Source organism: Rhea pennata, chromosome 13, assembly GCF_028389875.1.
Source record: "Rhea pennata isolate bPtePen1 chromosome 13, bPtePen1.pri, whole genome shotgun sequence".
In the NCBI taxonomy this organism is placed as follows: Eukaryota; Metazoa; Chordata; class Aves; order Rheiformes; family Rheidae; genus Rhea; species Rhea pennata.
Genome location: NC_084675.1, coordinates 19,019,544 through 19,036,298, shown reverse-complemented (window position 1 = coordinate 19,036,298; position 16,755 = coordinate 19,019,544). Strand labels below are relative to the sequence as shown.

Genomic DNA, 16,755 nt, shown 5'->3' with positions numbered 1-16,755 from the left:
TCTTTGACATGTTATCAATAAGCATTAAAGTACAAAAACACAGATCAGTTCCCTGTCTAGCGATTTGTACTCAAAGCACACCATGAATTTGTCAGGTGAGCTCAACAGTCGTTTACCTACTATGAAGTAGGAAAAATACTTACTGACCGTAAGCCTGTACCTCCTCAGATCAGCTGCTATTTTGAGATGTGAAAACAGTAAAATCTTCTATCTGCTGCTGAGTGTTGTTCTACAGCATATTTATTCAAATTTACACAGACGTAACTTTATTATACAGGCATTACAGAATTAAAAAGAATTAAATTAGCAAGTGGTGAGCAAGGTCCACTGAGTAGAAATGAGCCTTCCCAGTTATCCCTAAACAGTTGACTTTAGAAGAGTCATCTCAAATAAATAAATGGCAACTGAAATCTAACAAGAAATGCTGGAAATAGTAATGAACCAGGGGAATGTAAAAGGGAAGATACGTTCCCAAAGCACTGATATCTTCTGTTACTTATTTTGGTTTTAGAGACACTTCTATAGCACAAGTTATCTTAGCATAGGTTTTACACCTGGAAAGATTACTGAAAACGTGAATACAACCCTAGGAAGAACAATGTCCTCTAAGCTGAAGCACCATTGCCTGGTAACTTCACCCCACAAGAGGACTTCTGGCAATTCCAGAGCTGGTATTACAATTTAAAAATCATTGAACATCTAACAACTCCTTCTGGCAGAGGCACACACACTTGGTTCAAAGCATGAGACTGTATGTGCTTCATGTACCATTTGATGCCATTTGACTTCATGAAAACTCCTTGCCAGGTAGTTTACATGGTCACAGTATTTTTAACGAAATTTTTTGCTAAGCATCCTAACTGAAACGACCAGGTGGCTCTAAAACAAAAAACCTATCTAGAAAGTAGTGTGACACCCTATTACTATACCAATGACAAAATAATACATACAACCTATATTGTCTGCTCCTAAAAATATAGCAATAGGGCTTATATTCAAGTATTTGGCTGAGTCTAAAAACAGCTGAGTTTGTCTTGAATCAAACAGTTCTGAGAGGGTGCTGAGCACTATTGGAACCACTCGGCATACAATACCTTCAGTCCTGCAGGTAACCTGCAGAATCAGTAACATACAAAGGTAGCCGATCTTTTCTGAAATTTTAAAATGATAGTTAAATGAAGCAGTCCCATTTCAGAGGTGGGAAACTGTGGAACAGAACTTGTCATGGACTTATCTAAGATCACAGAGCAAATTAATGGTATAGGTATGAATAGAAAACTAGTTTTCCTGCCCTGAGCACAATGAATTGCTTGTGGCCTTCTAAGGTTATGAAGTTTACTGCCAATAATATTGATGCCCCTAAAAGATAACTAGCTTTATTTACATGTATGCATACACACATACACAAATAACTTCTCTCTCTCTCCCTCTCTAAGATTATTCAGTACAGAATTCCCTAGAGAGATGTAAAGTGCCCAAATCCACTCCAATTTATAAAAGACACCATAAATTCTCTGACTACACACTGTGGTACAGACATGTTGATTTTCAATCTGCAAATGTTAAGTATGGTAAATATACCCAATTCTCTGAAGCTAACCAAACACAAGCATTACACTATGCATTTAGATTTTATTTGAGACCCCTCAAGAGCTCTGGATTCTATAAAAAAATAGCCTGGAATCCAAGAATAACATTTACAGAATATTTCACAGAACACTACAGAATATTCAAAAATGTTTACATGTCTGGAGAGTACAGGCACAGAGCCAAGAATACGACCTTTTAGACATCTTAGGCTTTCTAGCTAGCTCTGTAAACTCCAGGAGTTAAATAATAATACTGTCGTAAAAATAAAATATGAAGTGTTTTCTACTGGATTCATGCTGTACACAGGAGTACAGTGGATGGTCTCTAAAACTACGTTAAGTTAGTGAAAACAAGTTGATTGTGCATTTACAGAGGTATGAGACCCATCTCTGAGATCACAGACAAATGAATTACCTTAAAAATAATATTTATTTGTTACTGCTTGCCATAGCTTTGTGAAGCAAAATCTCTTTGTGCAAATTACAAACTTCAGCTGGAAATTTTGTACGTCTCAAAGGATGGAAGGCTTGTAAACACTCAGACCTCTCTTAGGAAAGGAATACACATCATCTAAGAATTTCCTCAGATTCAAGGAGGAGAAAATTTGATACACAGGACAAAGCATGCAAAGTTGTCAGGCATTCTAGCATCTTCTAGCATTTATTCCAATCACTACCAAGGAACTGACTAGCAAAATGAAAAGGGAAGGCAACTTGGGTCAAAATGATCATAAAATGAGAGAGTTAATGATTCCTGAAAGGAGAAAGAAGGATAATAACAGAAAAACATATGGCAAGTCAGGAAATTTCAGCAAGAACTCAACATAAGTCTAAAGAAAAATGGAATTCAAGACAGCTGGTGGTATCTTAAAGAAAAAGTGTTTAAGGCTTAAGCTCAAAAATCAAGAAAGTCCCTGTTTTGATTTTGTTACTGAATTGTTTTTTAATCAGATTCATGTTATAACTACAAGGACGGCATGAGGGAAGTAAACAAGGAGGAAACGGCCAGGTAGGACAGAGCTGGAGCTCAATAAGCTGGCAGTGCTGCCTAAAGAAATATTCATTAAATCATGGTTTTGCTTAAACACCTTTGAAAATCCCACGGAAGGCTTACACAGTTCTGCATCTACAAAGCAACACATGGTTACATGCAGCATTCACACTTGAGAAGTTTAAATATCACAATGTTTTGTGCATTACAGGCAAAAGAGTAGGTAATTATACAAGGTATCATAAGAAGAAAATCTCCAAACTGACCAAGTTTCCATAACATAGATACTCACCATGTTGTGTTTGAGAATTCTCTGTACCACCGGGGTGAACACTTCTATGACAACCATCGACCGAGGACGCTCTCGGCAGTGCTGTAATGAGCAACAAGTCATTTTATGAACTGCAGGAATTATGGAGATGAATCTCCTCTGGCATCACATCCTGTGCATGGATTATGCCAAGATTAATAAAAATCTGAGAACTAAGTAAGCTTTCCTGGGGTTGGGATACTTGCAACTCTGCTCTATCCTATGGACTTGCTGGCATGTAATAAAAGATTACAATGCAAGCTCACAAACTACTTGAATTCTTTCCCAACAGCCCATTCTTCACAAAACTCACTGAAATGTAATATTTCTGAGACTTCTGCCCCTTCTGTCAAATTTGGTTGAAACTGGCCAACAAATTTAAAAGTAAAGGGGTTGGGGATGAAAAGATGCAAAGACACACAGTGTGATGGCACAAACCCTGGGAATTCAAGCTAAAAACCTACGGTGGACCTTGGAGGGTACCAATAAGCCACTCTCCTGTCCATACAGCCTTAAAACATTGATCAAGTAATTTAAACTGGAAAGGAACTTTGAAGCCCCTCAACTCAAAGCAGTGCCAACTTTGAAGTTACATTAGCTGACTCAAGGCCTTGTCCACTGAGTATCTCTGAGGAGGGAGATTCCACAACCTGTAATCACAATTTCCCTTGCTGCAACTAAGCGCAGCCCATCCCATATCTTTAAAGACAATTAGGTACCCATTCCTGATGGAAATCAGAGGGGGAAAAAACAGAAATAAAAGCGCCTGTATGTTTTTGAGGATGAAAGGCTGGTGGTCAATACAGTATCTTGGAGGTATTTGAGGCTAGAAATGGATCTAGGAATGGCTTATAAAAATGCAGGACAGGCAACTTTAAGATTTTAACTGTCACAGTGTATTAGTACTATGCAGTCTAGTCTACTAAGAATATGGATCTATTTATCCTAGTGGTGCTATGATTTCAAGATCATTGGTTGATGACCAAAATCTGAGATCAACTTGGGCATGACATAAAGTGTTCAAGAGAAAAAAAACCAACAACTCCTCTCCTCCCCCCCCCCCCAAAAAAAAATCAGGAACTAAAATCATATCCGACTACTGAGATTTCACAAGGCAAGTCTGTTCTGATACCTTGCAGAAGAATTCACAGAGGTCAGGAGGAGGATGGTTGTTTTCCAGCAAAGGTGCAATTGCCTTAAAAAAAAGGAGAGGAGAAAAAAATGTAATTAAGATGGCTGGAGTTAGGGAAGAAAAAGCTCATTTTACTTTTAAAAAAGAAGAACAAAAGTGTCATTATAACAATTAGTTTGTGGGTTGTGTGTGTGTTTGTTTTACTTGGCTCAAGCACATCCTTGCTATGAATCGTCTGAAAAACTTTGCTTTTTAACTACATCAGTGTAAATTCCTCAAAGACAGTGAAGGAATGTAATTTTTATAATGATTTAAACAGGATCAGACCCATTATTTTAAGATGAAACATAGCAGGGACGAATCTGGCTTGCTATTTCAGTAATAACATCTCTCTAGATGAAAAATAGAAACACACCAAATAAACATATGTCTTTTATAATGACTTCATCCTCGCATACAGCCAATACCAAACAGGCACTTTTATAAGAAGTAACTCATCAAAAGCGATATAACGCCGTTATTACCTTTAAGGATCCTATTTAACAAAAATCAAGCATCTAACCTTGTGAAAGTTGAGCTCAACTGTTCCTTCTTTGTTGCTATGCAAACCAATCTGGTTATGCCCAGTAAATATATTACAGGTCATACCTGCCACCGAGAGTGTAATGAACTTATGTTGTTATTTCCTTTGTAAATCAAAAAATGGTACTAGAACAATGTATTCTCTCTATGTGATGGTACCTTCAGGCTTTTCCAATCTTGAGCTAAAGGGATTCCCAGTACCCATTTAAAAGTAAGACTTTAAACACAGCAGCTGGGACATTTTGTATTAAGTAACTGAACACCAGATATTTTATCTGGATGGCACCTGGAGTTTTACTAGGCAGCCTCTTTTGTTTTTCGCTTTCCCTCTTTTCTCCTCAAGGATTTCAGCCCAAATGAGTCTGCTGAAAATGAGCATGTTTCATAACAGCCACTTTCACACACAAATAGGTTGAGATTAATGTGAATTTTAACATCTGCAAAGATCTGCTTGGGTTACACACGACATTTGCGAAATTTCTGTTCAGCATATTTCTGCCACCCGTCTCAAACTATTTACTCCTCTTCTGGTGGTGATCCAGCAACAATGCCTGCTTTTTACTGATGGAGAATGCAATATAATTTCAATGAAACTAGAATATCTTTTCTACCTATTCAACACCTACGCTAAAGATCTTCCTTGAATTCATCTTTTTGCTATAGCACCTGCCAAACCACAGCAGCCATGTACTGCAAAATCATCATGTGTTTACAGCTGTCCAGAAACTGACAGGAGATCAGTATATCAGAGATATAACTGGCTGGTTGTCAGCCTAAGAAAATCAGCTTTATTGTTTCTGTCCAGTCCCTACTGGAGGCAGGAAATAACCGTAACACACACAGTCAAGCAGATCATGGCTCTGCTTATACAGTTAGCGGGGAAGAGAGACAGAATGAAAGAAGCTTGTATTTTCCCTATTTGCTCTGTGGTTAAAAAGAGAAACTTGTCTTGTGTTGCCCAGTTATGGCAACACGTGCTTCCCCTTCCTAAACAGGAAGGGATGAGATGTAATATTGGTCTGTTCCAGCATGATCTACAGAAGGAAACATGGTTCCATCTGGACAGCAAATCACTGTGTACTTTTATGATACTACATAAATACACAGTAATAGCAATGCTTCCTAAGAATAGCACAGGTTAGTTCTGTAACAGCAGTAAGCTCTCAGTGTCCAGAAGCTGCTGTCCCTTAATGCTCACGGCACAGTCTACAGAATCTGGAAAAAACAAACAAGGGCAGGATTTGAACTGAAGCAGCAATCACAGAATAATTCCAGCTGAAAGGACCTTTGGAGACCATCTGGTCCAACTTCACTGCTCAAAGCAGGGCTACCTTACGTCTTTTATTAAAAAAAAGTCCTTCCTCTAAAACAACCAGTTTTAAATGGAAGGCTGAACCAACCTTGCCACTAAAGTTTATAAAAAAAACAAAACAAAATAAAAACTACAGCAGATCTCAAAGTTAAGTAAATGCCACTTTAGAAACTTATCTCAATGACTGATTCCTGCTAAAATGGTATCTTAAACAGCAGTTAAATGCAATTCGCACCTACTGGCAGCTGCATTCTTCGTTATTCTTTTGCAGAAAGATGCACAGAGATGTGATATGATCAGGTGGTGGTAAAGTTCTGGATTAGATTACTGGGAAAGTCTCCTGGAAATTGCCAGTGACTGAAATTAAATTACAATGATGGGGAAGCAATTTCTACTCTCTGATAAATTGTTGAGATTTTATATTTTGTTGCATAGGGAAGAGAGCTGCCTTTTGATTCCCTTATTTCTATCTATAAATGAATGCAACCTACAAAAAAACGTCAAAAGTAAAGAGAATATTTTTATAAATCATGTAAATACAGGGTTAATCTATAGTGACAAAAACATATATCCATGCTTGCAAAAAAAATTGAGCTATTCTGCATATGGTAGCACCAGCCCTTCAGGAAACTACTAAGCCAACAGGTTTTACAGAGCACATCCTGAAATGATGTTTTTTGACTATTTAAAGTGCACATGCAGATATGAGCATTGCACTGTGCAGCCCAGTAAGGAGGCCATTTTGGGAGAAGATTAACCCTAAACATGCTGTGCTGTTTCAAATATACTGATGAGGAAGCTTTACTGTTATTCAGAGATGAAACAAGAAAACAGGAACAACAAATCACACAAGTAACAGGCCAGATGGGTTTGATCCTGTCCAAATTCACCAGCACTGATGGAAATGCTTTCACATCTGCCCAATTTCAATAGAGCAGAGACAATCATTAATAGAAGTATTATCAAACAATACAGATTTATCCCCAGATTTTGACAGAAGGATACTCACCACAATAATGCTCTCATGGTCTTGAGTGGTTAAATTATTGTTCTGAAAAGGTTGAATAGGAAAAATAAATAAATAAATAAATAAAACAATGCATAAACAGTCTTCAGATTTGATATACTGGCATACTCTTAGCTACCACCAGACACAAGAAGAAAGGCTCAGCACTGCAATTGCTTGGTTTTAGAATAAAATTAATCAAATTAGAACTGTTCTCTTAAAGAAGGTGATACATCCTTTGCTATGCGGGATTGTGCCAGCTTCCGCTTTCTCCTCAGATCTGTCAGATTCAAGCCACTCCAGTCATGGAAGCTGAGCACACAAACATTAAGATGCCAGAGCAGATCTCAATCAATTGGAAAATTAAAGCTTATGCTGCATTTCTTGAATACATTTTCTTAAGCCAGTCTCTCTGTTTCTAAGAAAACTAATAAAAGGATTACGGTGGTGTTGGGAAGTGGGAAGTACACTAATTGCTGCACTTTTCCTGAAATTCCTTCTTCTAATATGGAACGAGTGAAAGTCAAGAAACTCACAGGAAGTCCCCTATGCTATCTCAGTTTTCATCAGTGAGAGTCTGCCTTTGGCTTTCTCAGCAACATGATCCATTCAGAGGCTTGTTACAACTTTCTACACCACTAAGACCTCAGCATACTGAAAGAAAAATCACTAGCAACTTTTTTGATCATCACAAATCTTTGTATATCAGAACTAGACATGAAAAACCTTCTTTGCATTGTATTTCCTGTCCACAGGAGGTTAAGTATTTGAAATAGACATAAAAATATTGATAGATATTTCTGAAGAAGGAAAATAGTTTTCTTTGACAGAAGTGGTAATAATGAAATAGCTATGTAATGAATGTTGGTATATACATATTATTGGCCTGCTACAAGGACGATCAATCATGCAAGCAAAGCCAACGAAAGTTAATGGAAGTTTTACCACTGACTTGAAATAAGACATCAGTTAGACCCCTAATAAATTTACCATGAATAATCAGAAGAGAAAAAAGAGTCTCAAGACAAAACAGTGTTCTGTTTTGATTCTAGAAATCTACATAACATGGGTCAAATTCTCTTTTTCCCCAGCAAGTACAAATTCCACCCAAGTCAGCAGCAGTCACGAGCACAGTTAAAGAAGAATTTTGAAAACTCAAGTTAAAAGAAAACCCATCCACAAATTTTTAACTGTTTGCTTTTCATTTCAAGGTGACACTGGCTTGCAGGAACACTGCTGAGCTCATACCTCTGAGAGCAGCTTTGAGACAATCTCCAGTGGTGCTTGGTGAATAGAATCATCCTGAAGTGGAGACGTCAGCGCCATGTCCACCAGCGTCCTGATCTCCTTCAGCACCACCTCCCAGCGGCTGGGGTTACTGAGCACTTTCTTGTACTTGTAGATCTTTTTCTGAAAGAAAATGAAAGACAGTTGCAGTGACACCACAGTAAGCCCTTGCAGAAACTGCTGGGATATGGGCTTGCTACCTGCAACTGCCAAGTGGGCTGCTTTTTATGTTGAGTTTTGCCTTTTCTACTAGTTAAAAACTCGTACTTAAAATATTTAAATAGAAAAGCAAGCCTCATATATATCTAAACCAATTTGTTCTGTAGAAGCAATGAAAATCTGCGGCTTTATTTTTTTTTTAAGATAAGCTTTTAAACTTTTGTGTATCTTTTGTTCATCATCTCCTCTTGCAAACACCCTATTCCTCAGTTTAATAACAGGTAACCGCTATTGTACTCTTTCTAAAGTTAGAAGTCCTTTTATGCAGAGGTACTCATTAAGAAATAAAGAAAGAAAAAGAGAGAGAGCCCATCAAAACATCATTTTACAAATACTTTATTCTACACTGCTAACTGATGAATTAAAATGGGATAAAATAAAATTAATTTTGCCAAAGTGACACATTTCAGTTGATCCACAGACTTTTTTTAATTTTCTTGAAGAATCCTGAAATGTTGTGTTTTCACTCTTCAGTTATCACAAAAACAAATTTAAAAGCTCCAAGTCTTCCATGTAACAAAATTTCTGTTCTCCAAAAAGCATTTCTGCCCAAACACAAATGACTTGCTCTTCTGTATTCTCCAGCATTATTCCTGGTAGTGTCTAAACTATTTCTTTGATTATCTAGTAAACAGGCCAGCTGGATAAGCGAAAGACAACTCTTACCTCCTCGGCAACCTCGTTGCCGCAAATGACTAGAATACAGGCTACTTTGTATTATAAATAATATTCTTTAGAGAAAACCCATCCTCCCAAATTCCCAGAGGTAGCTTGATGAAACTCTAGAAGTTCAAGGAAATGATGACGAGAGTTGAAATGCCACTCCCGACGACAACACGAAGGATACAGAAGAACTTGCCAAAACAGACAATTCTCAAGTCGCCACACAGACACGGAGTTGGCAGGGAAGGAGCTCTGCTGGCTATGGGAATGTAATCGCCAGGACCACAAATTTTTGTTTAGTTCACGTTTCCTTTCACTCATTTCTTTTTGCAAATCTGATCCCCTGATCAAAGGCATGAACACCCTCAGGACGAGAAGCGGTGCAGACACACGTTCAGGTTTATGAAACGACACAGGCCGGGCAGCTCATCGGTGTGCGTAAAACCATCAGTGCTTTGCACTAAAAATGAATCTTACATTCCACAGTAGCATTTCCAGAGAAACCTGCAGAATTGCTCATTCCAGGCAGTTTGCAGATTCAGCAGCACCATTTGGACTGAACATTATCAGTGCAACAGGGGCAGAGGACTTCACCAAGGGGTGCTCTCTTTCGGGTTGTTCTGCTTAGAAGCTTTGCTGTTACAGGGCATTTCTCCCTTTCACTCGTCCAGGGCAGCCCCTTCTAGAAGCACGCGAACAGACAGGCTATCTGCTTATCCATTGCTTCTTTCCCACTGTGGTGGCAACAGATCTAATGTCAAATAGAAAATACAGTCACCTCCCTACCCTAACCAAGACACAGAGGGAAAAAAATATATAGAAAAACACAGATTTCAAATGTTTTGTTTTTTTCTATGCTATCTGGGGTCGGGGGAGAAGAGGGCGGCTCTAGGCTGACATGCAAAGCCTGATAAAGCAATCCAATTACCTTTTCAAATAAATTCTTGCAAGTACAAAAGCACTTGCTTTTAGTAGTTCACACTTCCAGTGCATTTTAAGTCATGGAAAAGCTAAGGGAACATAAAACGCATGCTTGCGGATGCTATCAAATGTATTTTGGAATTCAGAATGGAGCAAGAATCTTTGCATCTTTAAGATCCCTGGAGCAGCAAGGATCCACTGGAGTTCTTAAGCTACTGACACTACTTCTATTACCATTGCAGATTTTTGGACTCTTTAGAAAACTTGAATCATAGAGAATTTATTTTATTCATGTAGTGCTTTTTTTAGTCTTTTTTTTGTTAGACCCACTCCAGCACTAAATAAAATCTAAACTTCAAAGTCAATCAGCTGGCTTTGTAACTTGAAGCAACTCCTTTCTGACTAATTGAGGACACTAAACATAGCTAGCTCAACAGATAGGTTTCCGTGCTGAAATTTATTCCCTGGTCCTGTACTACAAACAAATGAAATCAAAGTAGAAACTAGAGTACTTCAGATTAAAGGGGGGGGGAAGGAATGTACCCACTAGATCACCAGGTTGCTGTATCGCTGCCAGCGCAGGGCTGCCCTTACTCAGGCAAGCTATGGTGTGACTTCGGAGAGCAGCTCTTTCTAAGGGACAGCTACTGAACAAAACCCTCCTGTCCAAAGGGAGGCTGCTCAGACAACCTCACCCCAAATATCTTTCTTCCGATCTCAAATCCACTTGGGCTTGCTGGCAGGGAGGAGCAAGGGAGGTTTCCTTTGCCTTACACGGACATCCATTAAAAATTAAAATTCTGTTGATGCTGACACACACAAGACAGAAGGAGCTGCACGCACTGCTACGCAAGAAAGGCCTAAAAAACTGCTGCTTGCACCAGGCAGACAGCAACTCAAAGGAAGCATCGAGGCAGAGCTACCTTTCTGCACACGCTGAGCAAGCCACAGGCGAAAGCCCAGACCGGTGTCTCCACTTCAAGTTTTCAGCGCAAAGGCGTGTGCTACACTGATACACTGGGCTCTGATCTTTAAGCAACGTTACAGGACTTTTGAATGATGGTGGGAAAGAAGTGGAAAATAAATAAATAAACCAAGAAGCCATCCCCAAGAGGGTTGAACTCTGCTGTCCTGAACCCTTGCCCATGGTTACGCTGCGGTTTTTCTCAGCAGAATGCTATTCACCGCTGAGCGCCTTGCTGAAAGCCTCAATTAAAGCTTGAAACCTATCAGCCGGCTACAGGAGGAATTTGCTTTGTGTCAGCAAGCACTCGGCCAGCACTGAGCCATCTGCTCTACTCTACCTGTGCTGACTCCAGAGCAAGCAGAAACGCTCACTCGGGAGCTGACGGGCAAAGCAGCCCCCAAAAGACCCAGATCAGAGACCAGGCACGTCAGCTGGTGCGAGGAGCTTGTGCTCCCCACGTATCGGTGCGGAACATGCCCACACGATATTCATCTTTAATGGCACGTGCAAGAAATGCACTGGAATGGGAATTCGATCCCTCGAGGATTTCACCAAAAGGAGCGGTTCCTGCGGCAGTTTCTGCGAGGGAGAGCAACGCGCGCCCAATGGGGATTTAACCCTTCTCGTTACTGACCAGCCAGAACCCCACCGCTAATGCCATGCCACAATAGTGCTACATTCATTTTAAAACCAAAACCACGGAATATAACAAGTACCAAGCAGCAGCAGCATAGGGAATAAAGGACACTGACAGGGCAGCCTTCATTCTCAATTCACTATGACTGAGTCTTGCAGAAAATCGAAAGGCTTAAGTCTTAATTCTCTTCTGGAAGAGGAGGAGTAGGAAATCCTATGAGAAAAATTACTTTTCCAGTGTTACCAAGCAAGCACGTGACAAAGGTCTGCAAGCACTGGCTTTTGCCATCAGTGCTCGAAAGCCCTTGGACACTGCTGAGAACACATTCAGGAGAGCCTATAGCACCAGAGACTTTGGGCTTCTTTAAAAAGTCGTCTTCATCTGTTATTCTAGCCCATAACGGCCTCACCCTGCAGCCTGTGTTCACACACTACATCCACAGACAAAAATGGAGACAAGAGTGATAGTATTTTGGTAATCAAGATCTTAAAAGAATGGACTTCAGTGCAGAAGAAGGGAAGGCACTGCACAAACACCTCCTTCAATCTTAGCAAGATCTTCCAAGTTAATAGCATCTTAAAGCAGTTGGCACACTTGATATAAAAAGGGCAAGATGAAATTAGCTTTCTTGATGACCAAATTTCACCCCCGCTTTGTTGCTGGCCAGGAAACATTCCACATTCTTGAGAACCAGTTCTCCTGTCACCAAATACCAGCTCCGTTACGTTAAAAAATTTATTACCAACCCTAATCCAGAACGGCCGGTTAAGTTCCAGCTCTCTGTCCCCAAGCCTCGCAACAGCACGTGACTGATTGCTTCTCTTGTGGCCATGCTGGAGCGACTGCAGAAACGTGCATCGACTGCACGGGCTGCGCGTGCCAGCAATTGTTTACTTCTTGCTGAGCAACGAGGGCAGCTCCAGCTAAAGGGAAAAGGTCAACTCCCCGCACAGAGGTCCTTCCCAGCCGCTGCGGGGATGGCTGAGTCAAGCTAGTGTTACAGTTTAACCTTACTGCTGAGACAGGGCTTATATGAAATGGAGGTGTCACTCGCTACATGCAAATGGTTAAGTACAGAGAATAGGCACTGAAATAATTTTCTTCAGCACAAAACGTTGTTAAAAATACTATGTGATAAGAAACAGAAGAAGTTACTTGTGATGCACAATATACATCCCTGCCTTGTCCTACAAAATTCAGGAACTATACTACATATTCTTGAGCATCACCTGCTGGCATCTTGTCTATTAACAAATTACCTCCATAAATACTAAGATCCCAAAACTCATCTAGATTCATACTCTGTTTCTAACACCAGGAAGCATCTGGTGTTTCAAGGTATTCTGGAAAATACGCAAGAATAACAAAAGCTTCCATTATAGTCAGAGGTGGGCTTAAATCACCAGATGGATCCACTGAAAGCCTTTCAAACTATGTTCTGATCTGCAACATTTACCAATACCAGGAAAAAAAGCAACTTGCCTGTACAGACTAAGCCTCCAAAGAGTCCCATTCCAGGCAAAGGACTGAGGCCAGGGCTAGATTTACAAACTTCTATAACTCAGAGACTTAAGGCTGCTCATGTTACAGCATCAAACTTCACAACCCTTCAAGGGTTTTGCACAGAAAGACTAATGTGCTGCTCTCTCAAGCAGCTGCTTAACAGCAGCAGCAGCCTTTTGCACCCTACAACATTTTCAGGCCAAGGGACTTTCTGCATTTTAATTTTACTCGGTGTTAAATGCTGAAGTGCATCAACTTCTCTGCTTCAGTTGTTTCTTAGAATGCAATCGCCTTGCTCCGGGCTGACTTGCCTGCAGGCTCCTTTCCACAGTTCAGAGAACTGGAGGGAACCGATAAGCTATAGACTCCTTGATCCCCCCCTCAGCTGAAGTCTACAAAACATTTTTTTTCTGATGATTCATTTGAAAAACTCCTGAATAAATCACCATTATTTATTGCTCTAAGATTAGTACCCATGAATCGAGGGCTTGAATAAATAAATATATCAAGTAACAATCTCTGCCCTGACAGCTCTTAGTCTTGATGACTAAAAGCAGGAAGGAGCAAGAGTAAGAAAACGAAGCGACTTCCCTGAGGTTATATGGCAAGCCACGACGAGAGCCAAGACTGAGGTCTTCTGACTCTCACACCTCCGTGCTAACTGTTAGACCATGGCATCTCTAAATAAAAGCACCATTAGCATGAACTGGGCTGTAGGGAGCAAGCAGAATACTGACACCCTGCTACAGGGCTTCCCATTCAGAACACCTCTCTCCAACTCCCCTTTTTCAGTCTACATGTGTTTACCTATCTCCCCCCCTCAACACACACACACACACACACACACACACACACTGGTGTCTACCTGCTTGCTCCAGATCTCAGGAACCCCCAAACATTCAAATCAGTACTGTTTCAAAGCTACCAGAGTTCAACAGGTTCAACACACGGTGATACGAGTTCAGTAGTTACTAATACACAGGCTGGAATGAAGGAACAGATGCTTCCCACAGGCATGGAGTTTGTCCTTTGCTCGGATACCACTGGGACGATACCATGGCAAGAACGTAAGAATGCTGAAATAAACAAAAATTTTAAAGGACAAAACAGATTCCACTTCGGTTTGGACCAACAGAGGTGCAAAGGGGAAGCATAAACAGAGGTCCCACAGGACAGCCTCCAGCACCTCAGTCACCCACCTATGTAACACTGGGCGGCTGCAAGATTAATGTATGGAAGAACTTACTCAAAAGCAGATATATACGTGTGTGTATATATGTACACACACCACACACATATATATACACCTATACATAGGCGTACGCACACACCCCCCATCTCCTTTGCCCAAAGCTGTCACCAGACTGACCACAGCCCTGGGCTTGTGCTCTCAGATACGCACAAGAATACTGCTAAGATATCTTTTGGGAACAAAACAGGATGAGAGGATAGAGAGGGAGGCATACTGTATCCAAGGGGAAAAAAACTAACATTGGGCAAACAGGCCTTCAATTTGTGGACTCCGCTGCAATTTATTGACTCCGCTGAAGAAAAACCTGCGTGCAATACAGTATGTGTGCCTCCAAAATCTTAACATTTTGAGTCAACTCAAAACTTGTGGCTTCCTTTTAGCCCCTGTGTGGAGAAGGAATGGGTTATCTTTTGTATACCTTCCCACTATTAAGCAGAGAAACTGAGCTTTATCTTTGCTGATCTCCCATTCTTTTTCTCAAATGCTTGCACGCAGCCCTTGGGTCATAAAGATACAGAAGCACAGCTGGCAGATCCAAAACCAGATCTCCCTAGCTGTGCATTCGAGATGCTGTTCAACAGCTAGAAACTGCAAAAGGCCAACTGTGGCTCCAGCTGCACTTTGCATGGGCTAATGCGGTTACTATCGTAATCAGACCTGTCCACAGGGGAGACGTTTTTTGGCAAGGCTGGCTTTGATGCATTCCCTGAAACCCTCCATCCCTGCTTCCATTTCCTTTTGGCAAACACTTCCATTCTTCAGGCCCCAGTTCCAGCACCAGCTTTACACTTCAGGTTGGCAAAACATCAGCTTTCATCCTGCACACAGCAACTGCTGTTCCGTATTTTTCATAACAGAGCCAAGCTGGGGTTTGTTTTTAATGTTGCTCTGGCTATGCGGAATTTCACTATGACGGTGGATACGCTTCTAGGAGAAGGACAAGCCACTCCCTACTTGCAAAAAAACATTCGTAGAGACACAGCTGTGTGCTTGGGTTGCAAATTGCATGTAACCTCTCCCCAAAAGAAGAAATACTTTAAATCATGTTTTTCAAACTAGGTTGACTATGGCTTGTTCTGTTTTGTTTTTAAACAGAAGTCACACAATGCTTTTTCCTCCTGATCTCAGGCAGGAGGAGGAACTTTAAAAACTTCAACAGAGTTGCCCCACACTGCACAGAGAAGATATGCCCTCACTGCAAACCAGTGGTGTTTACAAACTTTAAACTCTCATTCAAAACGAGCAAGAAAAAACTCCAAATAGAGATTACTAGAGTCAAACAATTAGGGCCCGAGACACACATCCTGCTTAATCTACATCGCTAACAGCTTCTTACTCATCATCAAAGAGAAGGTTTCAAACATGTCTAGGCACAACCATCTAACCGCCTCCTCTCTTGTGGGACCTTAGTGCTTGCCAGCTGCAGGATTTTGGGCCCTTTTCTCTAGAACAGCAAATGCTCAACAAGGACACTGTCCGGACATAGTGATCTCAATGTTCTGGCACGACCTATAGTTTCCAGATAAGTGTGAGCCTGAGGTGCTCCTATATTTGAGATTATGCAGTACGAGCTGGAGTCAGCAAAATCATGTTCCTTAAAAAAATAAAATATAAAAGAATTTTTAAAAAGTAGACTAACAGATGAAAGGATGTGTGCACCATACACACTCTACTCTTTCCACAACCTTCAGTGGACTAACTGCATTGCAGTGCATGAGTAAAAGAAAAAAAATAGTACTAAATTGGTAAGCTATAGTAGGCACTGTTTGACTGTGGAGTTTTGCATGCATGAAACAGAGAGCAGAAGACACAAAGCACTGTGACATTAACTACGACATAGGTACAGTCCTCGCTGCATGCTTCTCTGCGTAGAGACCTAACATTACTGACTACCCTACGGACTTCATCTAACATGAAGCTGAATTGATCCAGGTTTCCAATACCTTTATATTCAGGCACTTTATATTCCACACCTGATGGCTGTGTCTGTGGAGTCTAGTCCTTGACATACACCAGCTCTCAGAGTGCAGTGGGAATAAATGACTTCGTCACTGTACAGAAGAGATAGTGTGTAGGAAAAAAAAAAGAACACATACAATCTTATCATCACTGCACTTTGACCAGGTCTGCCAAAGAAAAAGCTGTGCTCAAGGCCACTGTGGAGAATAGCCAGACAGTATACCTGCTGCGCAGAAAGCCACCCCACTCTGACACTACACCCTTCAGATCCCACTCCAGTAAAAGAAGGCTGTTCATCACTGGGAAAACAGGACGCTGTCTCAGCTGCAAGGCTGCAGAATACACACCTGTCATTTCAGGCATGTAGGAATTCTGATGGTAAGAAATTGCTACTTGAAAAATGACCTCAAATTAGTATTAAGTGG

General features: G+C 40.8%; 1 protein-coding gene across 2 annotated transcripts in view; it reads right to left on the bottom strand.

Annotated features, from left to right (window-relative positions):
• CMIP (c-Maf inducing protein) overlaps positions 1–16,755 on the bottom strand; it is a 139,400-nt gene that overhangs the window by 28,958 nt on the left and 93,687 nt on the right. For both annotated transcript variants that reach the window (XM_062586544.1, XM_062586545.1), the window contains exons 4-7: positions 8,171–8,332; positions 6,926–6,967; positions 4,023–4,085; positions 2,873–2,953 (exon numbers count right to left, since the gene is read on the bottom strand). In XM_062586544.1, coding sequence (XP_062442528.1) covers positions 2,873–2,953; positions 4,023–4,085; positions 6,926–6,967; positions 8,171–8,332 — 348 coding nt within the window. The remainder of the gene's footprint in view (positions 1–2,872; positions 2,954–4,022; positions 4,086–6,925; positions 6,968–8,170; positions 8,333–16,755) is intronic.